The sequence below is a fragment of the Primulina eburnea genome, chromosome 4, assembly GCF_022965805.1.
Source record: "Primulina eburnea isolate SZY01 chromosome 4, ASM2296580v1, whole genome shotgun sequence".
Lineage (NCBI taxonomy): Eukaryota > Viridiplantae > Streptophyta > Magnoliopsida > Lamiales > Gesneriaceae > Primulina > Primulina eburnea.
Genome location: NC_133104.1, coordinates 37,514,853 through 37,528,114, shown reverse-complemented (window position 1 = coordinate 37,528,114; position 13,262 = coordinate 37,514,853). Strand labels below are relative to the sequence as shown.

Below are 13,262 nucleotides of genomic sequence, written 5' to 3'. Positions count from 1 at the left end.
TGAGCACTTTGACAAAACCAGCAGACTCGTAGTTTTATCGAAAAGACAAACATTCTATCTGTTTTCTGAAAAGGTGTCAAAATCTTAGTCTGACTAAGATACTGTTCCTCTCGGTAAATGCAACTAATAAGTGGTCTTTAATGCGACAAGTGACTCTTGGCAATCTTTCAATCTGAACCGTCGAAATGAATAGTCGCAAGGGTCTTTGTTTCTTCTATAAGTACCTGCACAACTTGAACGAAATAAAACATACACAATCTAAAATGAAAACTCAAGATAAAAGAGAGTTAGAGTTTGATCCAAGAGCCGACGAAATGTTCAGAAGGAAGTTTGGGGATATCATTCTTTACGGAATGATCCTTGAAACACACTCCTGGAGTTGTAGTGTCCACAGTCAAACAGATCTGTTGCTTCGATTGATATTGAAATGTAGCATCGATTCCTTCCAGAAGCATGCTAATGCAATAAGAGAGTGCTGGTTGATCGATGATGCTGATATCATCTATGATGCCCTGTAAGGCATCTAAAAATACATTAATGCTGACAAGACCCAAACTTGCTAGATTCTTTCTAGGCCTTGAGCTTGCTGGAATCTCTTGTTCCTGTTGAAGTACTTTGCAAACAATTTGCAGGGAGCTCATATCACTGAAGACAAATGCTAAATGTAACGCTTCTGGTTAAATAGCATTTGTAGATCTACTGTTTTTACTTCTGCATCGTGTAATGTACTGAAATGGTTTCTAATAAAATTTCAGTTTTACGTACTTTACCTTCCCTTCTGCTTTTCTGCAAATGACTTACTGTCAGTTAAATACGATAAATAACCGAGTAATCATAAAAGCTAAAACAAGGTAATAGATAATAATCAAGTTAAATCTATCAAATCAAGAGAGTTACGAAAGTAAGAAAACTTATTTTCTGGTAAAGGTTTTGTGAAGATATCTGCTGTTTGTTGATCAGTAGAAACGTATTCCAGACGAATGTTCTTCTTTTGCACATGATCTCTGATAAAATGATGTCTGATGTCTATGTGCTTTGTTCTGGAATGAAGTACTGGATTTTGTGTTATTGCAATTGCACTGGTATTGTCACAGAATATAGGTGATTCGGAGGCTTGAATCCCATAGTCTCTTAACTGTTGCTGAATCCACAATATCTGAGAGCAGCAGCTTCCAGCAGCCAGATATTCTGCTTCTGCAGTAGATGTGGCTATGGAAGTCTGCTTCTTGCTAAACCAGGATATCAGCCTATCACCAAGAAATTGACAAAAACCACTTGTGCTTTTTCGGTCTAGTTTGCAACCTGCATAATCAGCATCTGAATATCCAATAAGATTTAACGATGAATCATTGGGATACCATAAGCCGACATTTTGAGTTCCTTTTAAGTACTTCAAAATACGTTTAGCAGCAATATAATGAGATTGTTTGGGGTTAGATTGAAATCTAGCACAAATACAAACAGCAAACATGATATCTGGCCTACTGGCAGTTAGATATAATAAAGAACCAATAAGACCACGATACTGAGTTACCTCTACTGGAATTCCACTTTCATCTTTATCAAGTTTAATAGATGAGCTCATTGGAGTAGAAGCAGCAGAGCATGCTTCCATACCGAACTTTTTCAGAAGCTCCTTGGTATACTTGGCTTGATTTATAAAAATTCCAGTATCCAGTTGCTTAATCTGTAATCCTAAGAAGAATGTTAATTCTCCCATCATACCCATTTCGAATTTATCCTGCATCAATTTTCCAAACTTTGCACATAATTTGGGGTTATTTGACCCAAAAATAATATCATCAACATAGATCTGTACTAAAAGAATATGCTTATTCTTGAATAAAGTAAATAGAGTTTTGTCTACTGCTCCAATGGTAAAGTCATAATCGATAAGAAACTGTGATAAGGTATCATACCAAGCTCTAGGTGCTTGTTTTAGACCATATAAAGCTTTGTGTAATTTAAACACGTGATGAGGTGAGAAATGATCGATAAAACCTGGAGGTTGTTCGACGTAGACTTCTTCTTGTAAGAGACCATTCAGAAAAGCACTCTTCACTTCCATTTGATATACTTTAAAATTCTTGAAAGCAGCAAAGGCTAAGAATATTCTGATTGCTTCGAGCCTTGCTACTGGTGCGTAGGTTTCATCAAAGTCTATTCCTTCTTCTTGTCTGAAACCTTGAGCAACCAATCTTGCTTTATTTCTCACCACTGTGCCTTCTTCATTGAGTTTGTTTCTAAATACCCACCGAGTTCCAATGACAGCTTGGTGAGATGGTCTAGGCACTAGAATCCAAACTTCATTTCGTTTGAATTGATTCAGCTCTTCTTGCATGGCTTCAATCCAACTAGGATCCAGAATAGCTTCTTCAATTTTCTTTGGTTCATCCTGAGATATAAAAGCAGCATGCATGTATTCATTAAGCATTTGCCTTCTGGTTCTCAAAGGCGCTGCTGGATTACCAATAACCAATGATGGAGGATGAGATTTTCTCCAGATAAAAGGATTTAAAAGGATATCTTCCTGATTTGATATGTTGAGATTGTTCTCGACGGAACCAGTAGTAGGTTCTTGAGTGTCTTCTACTGGTATTGGTAGATCCAAAGTCTGTACTTCTGGTTCCACCATCGGAATATCTGGTTCTGGATTTTGAAGATCCTTGATGTTTGCTTCTACATCATCTTCACTGTCAAGTTCTAAGTGAATCCTGTCCAGCTTGTTACTTAAATCAGATATGTTAGATATTTCAGGAGCACTGCTGTCTTCATCGAAGACAACATGAATCGATTCTTCAACATTAAGAGTTCTATTGTTGAAAATTCTAAAGGCTTTGCTTACAGCAGAGTAACCAAGAAATAGTCCTCGCATCTGATTTTGAGTCAAATGCAGTTAAATGATTTTTGCCATTATTTAGTACAAAACATTTGCAACCAAACACATGAAAATAAGATACGTTAGGCTTTTTCCCTTTCCATATTTCATAAGGGGTCTGATTGTGCCTTTTGTTGACCATAAATCTGTTTTGCGTGTAGCACGCAGTATTGATAGCTTCAGCCCAGAAGCGCTGAGAGATGTCTGCATCTGCTAGCATTGTTCTAGCTGCTTCTTTTATAGTTCTATTTCTCCTCTTAGCTACTCCGTTTTGTTGAGGTGTTCTGGCAGCTGAATATTCATGATGAATCCCCTGTTCATTCAAATATAACTTAAGATACTTGTTAGTGAACTCAGTACCCCGATCACTTCTGATTTTAATGATGGAAGTAGATTTTTCATTTTGAATCTTTTTCAGAAGCTTGATCAGGAGGCTACTGGTTTGATCTTTTCCTGCGAGAAATATTACCCAAGTGAATCTAGAAAAATAATCAATAACAACAAGAGTATATTTCATTCCCCCTAAGCTCATGATAGGGATTGGACCAAATAGATCCATATGCAGTAGTTCCAGACATCTTGAAGTTGATTTGTTATCTTTGTTCTTGAAACTGGATCTTATCTGTTTCCCAAGCTGACAAGCAGAAGAAACATGATTTTTAACAAAATTAATAGCAGGTAATCCATCAACTATATTCTGCTTCTTGAGATAATTGATTGACTTGAAATTCAGATGATTCAGTTTCTTGTGCCATAGCCAGTGTTTATTGCTAAGAGAAGAAACTAAGCATGTAGGAGAATAGACATGATTTGAGTTCCAAGATACTCTGTAAGTGTTGCCTTCTCTCTTTCCTGTTAACACAGTAGTTTCAGCAGAATCTCTAACTATACATGAATGCTTCTGAAGAGCTACAGAATAACCATTATCACATAGTTGACTAATGCTGATTAGATTGTAACAAAGATTGTCAACTAATAACACATCTTTAATAGTTATGTTACCATGGATAATCTTACCTTTACCCATGATTTTACCTTTTGAGTTGTCTCCAAAAGTTATCTTTGGTCCAGTGCAACTCACTATTTCGGAAAGTAGGTTTTTCTGTCCAGTCATGTGTCTGGAACATCCACTGTCCAGATACCATGTAGAGTTACTGACTTCTGCTTTCTTCTGCTGTTTCTGCAAACACAAATTTTAGTATCTGGTACCCAAATCTAATTGGGTCCAAGCCTTATCAGTCCTTTGGAGACCCACATTTGTAAAATTTTTGGTGACCTTGTACTTCGGGTATCCAAAGATGTTTGTGCAACAGAAGGTCTGTTATTTCTAACAGTATGTATATAAAAGTGTTGTTCCTCCCTTCTGTTTCTGTTTTCCAGTCTGTATCTCTTCTGAACAGGTTTAGAGTTGTAGTACTGGTAATTTTTAACCTTCATAGGATGTTGTCTTCCAGAGTTGAATTCTTTTCTGAATCTAGAACTCTGGTCAACTTTTTCCTTAGGTTTAACGTAACCCAGACCATAGTGCATTCTTCTGTTCATCTGATTTACATTCCTTTCAACTGAAGCAATAGGTTTTTCTGGTTTCTGTACCACGCTGGATTTCACAAAGTGAATATATTTCCCTTTGCACATATCCAGTGTTGGCTTAGTATTCGTTTCAGAAGTGCCTTCATTATTACAAAAACCGAGACCACTCCTATCTCCTGACTGTTTTTGTAATTCTTGCATCTTTTCCAGTGAAACAGAAGACTTGTTCCAAGCATTTACCAGTAGCGACAACTTCTGGTTTTCAGAAAGCACCTTCTGGTAATCTGCTTTGGCTCTTTCATTCTCAGTTATTAATTTACTCATCTTAACTTGTAAATCATTGCAGCTGTCTACTTGCAAGCAAGTTAACTTACTGTTCTGGTTCTTTAAGTTCTGATTTTCGATCTTAACTTCTTCAAATGATTGAGAAAGTCTAGAATACTCTTCTACCATGTCATGTAGTGCAACAATCAAATCAGTTCGTGTAAATTCGTTAGAGTCAAAATCAAATACCTCTCCAAATGCCGAGGTTGAATCATTGTCTGCCATGAGACATTTGACTTCTTCAGCATCACTGTCACTGGAATGACTTTCTGAATCAGATGACTCAGAACTAGAGTCCGCCCATTTGGATTTGTTTTCTTCAGCAATCATTGCTTTTCGATCTCTTCTGGACTTTTTGTCATTCTTCTTGTGATCCTTTCTCTTCTGGTCATCCTTCTTTGGTTTAGGACAATCAGCAATGAAGTGACCTATCTTTCCACAGTTAAAGCATCCCATATCACCAGATGGTGAATCTTTCTTGAAGTTACGATTGGGACCCTGATAAGTTCGATGGTTCTTCTTCATGATCCTGGAGAATTTCTTTACAAATAAGGACATAGCATCACTACTGATTTGTTCTGCAGTCTTCTCCAATATATTGTCAATGATCACAGTGGGTAGTGCTTGAGGTATAACTGCAACAGCAGTAGAAGAGGTAGTGACAGTAGCAGTAAAAGCAGTAGCAGTAGCAGCAAGAGCCTTGGTAGGTAGGCTTGAAGGCTCTTCTCCACTTCTTACTTCCAATTCGAACTCGTAAGCTTTCAGATCTGCAAATAAGTCGTGCAGTTCCAACTTTTTCAAGTCTTTGGACACTCTCATAGCCATTGTTTTAACATCCCATTTTCTGGGTAAGGCTCTCATCACCTTGAGGGCTATTTCTCTGTTGCTATGCTCTTTACCCAGAGCTGTTAGCTCATTTACCAGGCTACTGAATCTTTCATCGAACTCGTTTAGAGTTTCACCAGCTCTCATTTTTAGATTTTCGAACTTCTGCATTGCTACAGATAGTTTGTTTTCTTTTGTCTGCTCATTTCCTTCACATATTTGAATGAGCTTTTCCCAAATATCTTTTGCTGTAGAACACATTTTGATCTTGCTAAAAGTGTTCTTGTCGAGAGTTTTATACAATATATCCTTTGCAACATTATCAAGGTTGGCCTTCTTCTTATCTTCACTGGTCCATTCACTTCTTGATTTTTCAACCATCTGTGGTGCACCCTCAGTAACAGCAACAGCTGTGTTAGGCCTTAAAATTTTCAATGGACCATTTGTGATGACATACCACATGTCATCATCTTGTGCTGCAAGATGAGCTTGCATTCTAATCTTCCAATCATCAAAATATTTCTTAGAGAACATAGGGATCTTGCTAAAGTGTGCCATCTGTTGTAGATTTTCACGAACAAGAATAACCTGCTCTGATATCAATTGTTGAGGATCGAAGTTGAGTTTAGAGGGGGGTGAATAAACTCTACTCGTTTTTCTTTTTCTTCTGATGAGGTACTAAAATCCTGTTAGAGATAGTAGTTTATCTTGTACGTAGACCTTCACCTAGATTACAATAAAACGTGCGGAAACAATCTGATGAGGTAATTGAAAGACAATAAAAACAGTAGACAGCAGTTGTTTATGGAAGTTTGAAGATAAAATCTTCTACGTCTCCCCTTCTTCTGTTTCCAGAAGGTATAACTAAAAGACTTTGGAAATTACAGTACAATTCTTGTATACACCCACTTCAGAAGGACTTACACCTCAGCCTACTGAAACTCTTAGTTACTCAACTCACAAATAATGTGATACACAAAGTTCTGAAAAGACTCTTTTCAGATTACAAACTCTTCCTGATAAAGTATAAGTGATGTAAAGATTGTGAAGAGTGTAAGAATCAGTAGCACAAGATGATCTTCAAAAGATTTGATATTAGCTATGAAGCGTGTGCTACTTTTCTTTGTGTTGAACTATAAGTACTCAAGGAATTTCGAGATTGTCTTATCATTGAAAATAGCTTTGGTCCTTGAAAAATGATGTTAAGCGAAGTGTCGTGTCGTCTAAGGATTTGATCCATGTATATATAATCGACTGAGTTCAACGTTCACAATCAGAGGATGTCTCCAGATAACTGATATAATCAGCTTTATTACCAAAAGAGGTTCATGCAGAAAAGCTATTAAACAATCAGTTTTGTTTTATACTTAATTGGGTAAAGTGCATTAAATGACTCCATATAGTATTTAATGCTGCAATTAATACTAGTACTAGGAACTTTAACGGTAACAATTAAAGTGGTAACGTTAGGCAACGTCTTCTACTGGTTCTGTATTTCTATCCTTTCTACTGCTTTAGTTTTACTAGACCAGTAGTTTCTGATAAGTGAGTCTACTGTTCTGGTCTGCTGGTTTTAGTTAACATTGCCACAATAAAATTCATGTCTAACAAAGTACTAGTCGGCCAGCCTCAGCAGTTCTAGGAGGTCGAAAATTATTTTTTTGGGATTTTTTTTATTTTTTTTTTTGTGATTTTATTAAATTAGAAGCTCAATTTAAAATATGAAAATCAAATTTTCATAAGTCGAAAACCAAAGTCCAAAAAAAAAAAAAAAAAAAAAAATTCTGGTTTACCCTATCGTTTTAAACTTCGTCTTATTATGTTGATATTGTTTACTCTGTCTAACATCACCTACTCTCCACTAAAGCTCCATGTCCTAATATGACGTTTGCCTAATACCTACAAAATTTTAGAATCTTAATTGATATAGGTCTAAAACAAGAGTCCATGCACTCCCTCATTTATCTGATAAGAGATTGACCCAAAAAATCACGGTAGATAAACGTAGAATTTATCATGCACGCACCATGTATACATTAATATTTGGCATTGTTCTTAGGAAAAAAAAAAAACAAAATACGTAAAATTTACAGTTAGTCAAATTGTATAAACTTATTTGGTAATCGATTTTCTAATACTAAGGGTGTGTTTGGTTCAAGTGATGGGATAAATGAATGATTGATTATGCTATAGATAAGAAGATGGATATATTATTAATCAAACATTATGTGATACTATTAAGATTGTTTGGTTCAACATTTTGAAGATGTGATTAGCTTTTAAATATTAATAAATTTACTATTATACCTTTGCTAAGTTTACTTATTTGTTGTACACATTTGGAAACAATATATAATATTAGATAATAATAATAATAATAATAATAATAATAATAATAATAATAATAATAATAGTAATAATAAAGATATTAATAATCTTTGAATTAATAAATGTAAATATCATTAAATTAAATATAATAAAAATAAAAATGTTATTGATACGATTTATGAAATAAAAATGTTATTAAATTAAATATAATAAAAATATAATAAATATTCACCTAAAATCTGAAATTACAGAAAACAAATATAATTAAACCCTTTTCATTTTTAAGAACTTGAACCAAAGTCTGGGCTTGAAAAGTAGGAACTTCTTCAAAAAATTGTTAAATGATCAGCTTATGATTATGAAATAGACAACTCTTTTTAGCATACTTGAGATACACACCACTGAAATAGCCTCAATAAACCATTTTCAAACTTGATCCATTTTCAGTAGCTAACATGGAGATTATCAAATCTCATTCTATAAGCCGAAAATGCAAGTGATTCATCGACTCATATATTCATGCATGCTGTAACTATACAACAACAGATAGTACCAAAACCAAACCAAGCAACCTCATGCACAGACAACACAAGGAGCAAAAGTTTTTAATCTCTTCTTCCAAAACACAGGAAATCTCATAAAAACATATTGTTATCCAATCAAATATGTCACCAAAATACAATATTAAGAACAATATCATACCTCACCATGCAAGCTAAAGAAAAGTTTAATGGTTTTCAGAATATGAAATCAACGTAACAGTTTCTTCAAAAGTACAACTCGTGCCTCATCATGCAAGCTAAAGAAAAGCTCCAATTCATGTGTATTGTTCACCAACAGCTTTGCTACATCAACTCTTTCTTCCAAAGTGAATCCTGGAATGTTCTCCAAAGCTTCAAAAACCATTTTTCTTGCATTTGACGCATCATGTGCATAACCAATCCTTTGTGCAATTTGCTCCAATCTAGCATCAGCCTTATCTGTAAATTTATTCATCATCTCAACAATAATATCAGGATCGACGTCAAAAGATTTACGTTTTTTAGAAGCTGTCTTTTTCTCATTCTCATTACGACCCACACTACTTCTAGACATCGATGTTGTTTCATCATACGAATCATGTAGTAATTTGTCAATACCAATATCAACATCATTTTCATTTTGCTTTTCCTTGTCATTTAAATCCTCCACCATGTCAGAAAATCCTTGTGCATGCTCACCAGTAGCTCTATCCTTTCCAAAAATTTCACACCAATCATGATAAAATGGCCAAGACTTGTGTCTCATCAGCCTTGCATTTGGATCAGCCTATAAAACCAAAAACAAAAAAGAAAAGAAGAGATATGTACACTTAAGACATGTAAAGAAGTTAAAATAACACAAAAATAATATATGCAATGTAAAAACTTACCTTTACGTATTCATTCCAATCAATATCTTTTACATCAATCATTTTGTCGGTATCATTCCACCCTATCCCACTTCGAGTAAGCATAGTAACCAATGATCCATGGTTTTTTTTCCATACATGGACTTTCGAGTTGATATGAGGAATTCCACGTATATCTGTTTCTGGAAATAATTTCCGAATTTCATTTTCAAGAATAGTTAAGTAACCACTACGAAATCCATTTTCTGATTTCCATCCAGTTCTAACAACAACTTTCAAAGCGTCGACCAATGCTTCTTCTTCTTTAACCGACCATATTCGTCGTGTCTTGTCTGTTTTGTTACTTTTCACAATGTCAGATTGGATGCTTGACGGTTTCATAACTGTTCACCACATTAATAATAATGAAAGAGAAATATAACAATTAACTCTTAGGAAAAAATGTATAAAATATCAAAACTCAACCCTGCAAAGTTACAAAGTATATTTGCATGGTAAGGAAGAGCATTTATTGGAATCAATTATCAAATAAAGGAGAACTGAATTTCTACTGAGGCCAAGAATTAAAATCACAGCAGATACAAAAACACCATAATTATCCAACAGCAACATAATAACCCTGCCCGCCCATAATTATAACAGCAACAATTTGAAAAATAAAACCCTAACAAGCAGTAGAAACTCACAGCGTCTATATGATGAAACTATCCAACAAGTGTCAAAGATATAATTCAATTTCAAGTTATAAACTCGAGAAGCATGAAGAAACTAGTAACTTGTAAACATCTTAAACATGGAGTTGTCTAACAACTCATAATATTCAAGGAAATCCTAATGATTGGTTGTACATTGTCATTGCTAAATTTTCCTTCCAATTATCCCAGTATGTCGAAGATTCAACATTATCGATCGTTTCCTCAGGTTCTGCTTCATCATTTTCCATTGTTTCTTCAAATTCATCTTCTAGCGGATCCATGGCCATCTCACCTCGTATAAAGTTGTGAAGTAAAATGCATGCCATGATCATTTGATTATGAGTCTTGATACCATAAAATGAAGGGCTTCTAAGGACTGCCCATCGCTTTTTCAATAACCCAAAAGCTCTTTCTATAACATTACGAGCTGAAGCATGCTTAAAATTAAAATACTCTCTATAATTTTGTGGTGCCATTGATCTTTGTCCCCATTCATTCAAATGATAACGGACTTTTCTATGTGGTGCCAAAAAACCCTCAGCATTTGCATATCCACAGTCACATAGATAATAACAACCTGTAAAAAGAAAAAAATAACTAAGAAATATAAATTTATCATTTTAGCATATGATATCTATTAAAAAGTACCTCTAGGAACCTTCAAACCATTAGGACGACTAATAGCATCACGCAAAACTCTACTATCAGCTGCAGAACCTTCCCAACCGGTTAAAACATAAGTAAATTTCATGTCGCGGTCACATACTCCTAAAACATTCACTGATGTTTCACCTTTTCTATTTCTATATTTTGGCTTATCCAAATTTGGTACTTGGACACCAATGTACGTACCATCAAGTGCACCCAAGCAACCCTATTCATATAAAAGAAATATAGTGATAAAAATATATTTTATTGACAAATTTAAATAGATAATAAAATATTACCTTGAAAATTTTCCACTTCTCACTTGAGCAATCTTCAGTTATGGGTGAAGGAGGTGAAATAAGAATTGGATGAAGTCTAAGTACACATCTCAGTACATCATGGAAATGTTTGCTAACCGTGTATCCCGATCTAATATAATCATGTCCAATTATGCGGTTCTTCTTGTGGTGAGCTAAAATTGATAAAAACATCGCCACCTTCTCATCAATCCTTGAATACCTAGAATGAGCAAGCCCCCCTACGTTTTCTAACAAGTAACAAAGTCGAGCAAATGCATCTCTTGACATTCTTAAGTTAACTATGCATTGTACATCTCCAAATTCAACAATTCTGCGTAAATGAGAAATTTGTCCTGGTATTCGCTCACCCATGTTATACCTGATTGTCCTTCTACGAATTCTTCGATTACCTCGTTTTACAATATCATTATACACAAGCATAAGCATAGTTAAAAATATCATGCAGTCTGTAATGAATTCATCCAGTGCATAATAAAGGGCAACTTCATTTTCTGAGGTATCCATGACAATGTCGTCGACTGTATGACAAAAAAATTTTAAAAAAAATTGGTCATAGTTTATATCCTTATTCAAATAACAAAATTGGAAAAGCATACTAGAGGAGGTGCTGCCCACTTGAATAGGGAAGCACAAATACAAAAGAAGGAACTGCACAAAACACAGAAATTCAGAGTAAAATTTCAATAAATATATATGACTAAAAACACTCTTCAAAGTCATGATATTGGAAATTCCGGTTAATGATTCATAGGATTTTCAAAAAAGTTTGAAAGGTCTAACCAAAACAGTGACTCAGCGCAAGGGTAGTGATACAAATGGCAAAGCCAGCAGCACAAGGGGGCCGTATGCATTTCATACTTTTGGTCAATTTCCAGACAGCGCACCACTCTTTGTTGCTTTAATAAAAAAGAAATAATATCTATCTTTGTAATGAATTGTTTATTGTAAATCTTGGCACCATTCCAGGGGGCTTGTTTCCCGATAAATGAACAAAAAATATTGTGAAAACTTAGGCGGCCTATTTCCAATAACAATATTCCAGCTAACGAATATATAGAAGAAAACCCAGATCCCAATAATCAATTTAAATCCAACAGATTTGCTACAATCGAAAGCACTAAACAGCAAAAGATCGTACATTAATTTACAAATTCGAAAACATATAAACACAAAGATGTAAGGAGAAAGATACCTTTGGACTCCGAATTCAGAAAATGGTTTAAAACTATTTCAAGTCATCCACAGATTTTTTATGATGTTGAAGAATCGATGAAGAGAGTTACCTGTAGAATGATAATTTTTACAGGATCTGAGTCATTCTCTCTTTTGATAGGAAGCGAGATGAACGACTCCTCAACCTTTTTTCTTCTACTAATTCCAGAACCATAGCTCGTAAGGAATCTTGTTTGAGCCTTAATTCATTATTCTGGCAGTTTCTTGACCAATCTCCACTGCTAGAACAACTTTTGTACCGTGCACCATGCTATACGGAGTCTCTCCTGTCATTGTCTACCCAGTGGCGTGATATGACCATAAGGCCTATGTAATGACCCAAGTTACATTATCAATTACGTATGAATTAAACATGATTAAGTTCCATTAATTAAACAAATGAAATTTTTTATTCAACATCTAGTTCGGAACCACTGAAGATCAGATCGGAATTGTCTAACAAATCGTAATGTTAAAAGTGCATACGAAACATCCGAACAAAGATCAGGCCTTTGGACCGGTGTTCAGACTTTCCGAAGTATCATTTCAAATAAAAATTGACGTGTAGGAATTCAGATATTCCGAAAGGGTGATTGGAAAGTACGAATGGTTAGGTGACAAGTTAGAGATTACACATAGAGTTCAGAACGTCCGAACTTGAGTTCGAACCTTCTGAACTCGGCCTATATATATGGCATAAATTAGAATTCTCACACCAAGTTCAAAGTATTATTTACGAACTTATGAAATAAAACTATTTCATAGCTACTCTGCCAATATTTTGGGGGACATTTATTCTACGAAGCTAGAGAGGCTTTTAAAAATATGGTGGCGGATATGGAAAATATTGCGAATTATGTGGTTGCTGTGTAAGAAATGGAAATGGAGGATGTTGGACACTCGGACGAACTCGAGAATTTTATCCACTTGAATTTTCGTCGATATTTGGAGAGTTCAAAAAGATCCCTAAAAGAATTATTGGAACAATTATCCATTCCAAAATTTTTCTGTATGTAATAATTTTTGTGAGAGAAATATGTATATAGGATGTTGAAAATATGAATCTTAGTTTCTTAAAAACTTATGTATTTATAGACTACAATTTGAACGTC

At 34.8% G+C, this 13,262-nt stretch overlaps 1 protein-coding gene across 2 annotated transcripts; it reads right to left on the bottom strand.

Annotated features, from left to right (window-relative positions):
* Nucleotides 1–8,556: 8,556 nt before the first annotated feature.
* On the bottom strand, nucleotides 8,557–12,226 carry LOC140831087 (uncharacterized). 2 transcript variants are annotated; one of them, XM_073194858.1, is made up of 5 exons: nucleotides 10,918–12,226; nucleotides 10,763–10,844; nucleotides 10,619–10,687; nucleotides 9,297–9,658; nucleotides 8,557–9,193 (listed from the first exon to the last, which is right to left on the bottom strand). In XM_073194858.1, exons 1-5 carry the CDS (start codon nucleotides 11,656–11,658, stop codon nucleotides 8,636–8,638), a joined length of 1,812 nt encoding a protein of 603 aa, XP_073050959.1. In that variant the 5' UTR covers nucleotides 11,659–12,226; the 3' UTR covers nucleotides 8,557–8,635. The 2 variants fall into 2 exon arrangements, with proteins under 2 accessions (XP_073050959.1, XP_073050958.1); XM_073194857.1 differs by having other exon boundaries at nucleotides 8,559–9,193; nucleotides 10,619–10,844.
* Between the last annotated feature and the right edge of the window lie 1,036 nt (nucleotides 12,227–13,262).

Bases quoted from the DNA above. Each gene is read 5' to 3' on its own strand.
- LOC140831087 (XM_073194857.1), bottom strand. From the start codon at position 11,658: ATGACTTTGAAGAGTGTTTTTAGTCATATATATTTATTGAAATTTTAC. The intron at 10,845-10,917 runs GTAATATTTTAT...TTATATGAATAG, and splicing joins AGAAGTGGAAAATTTTCAAG to GGTTGCTTGGGTGCACTTGA. The intron at 9,659-10,618 runs GTACTTTTTAAT...TGTGGTGAACAG, and splicing joins TGGTTTGAAGGTTCCTAGAG to TTATGAAACCGTCAAGCATC.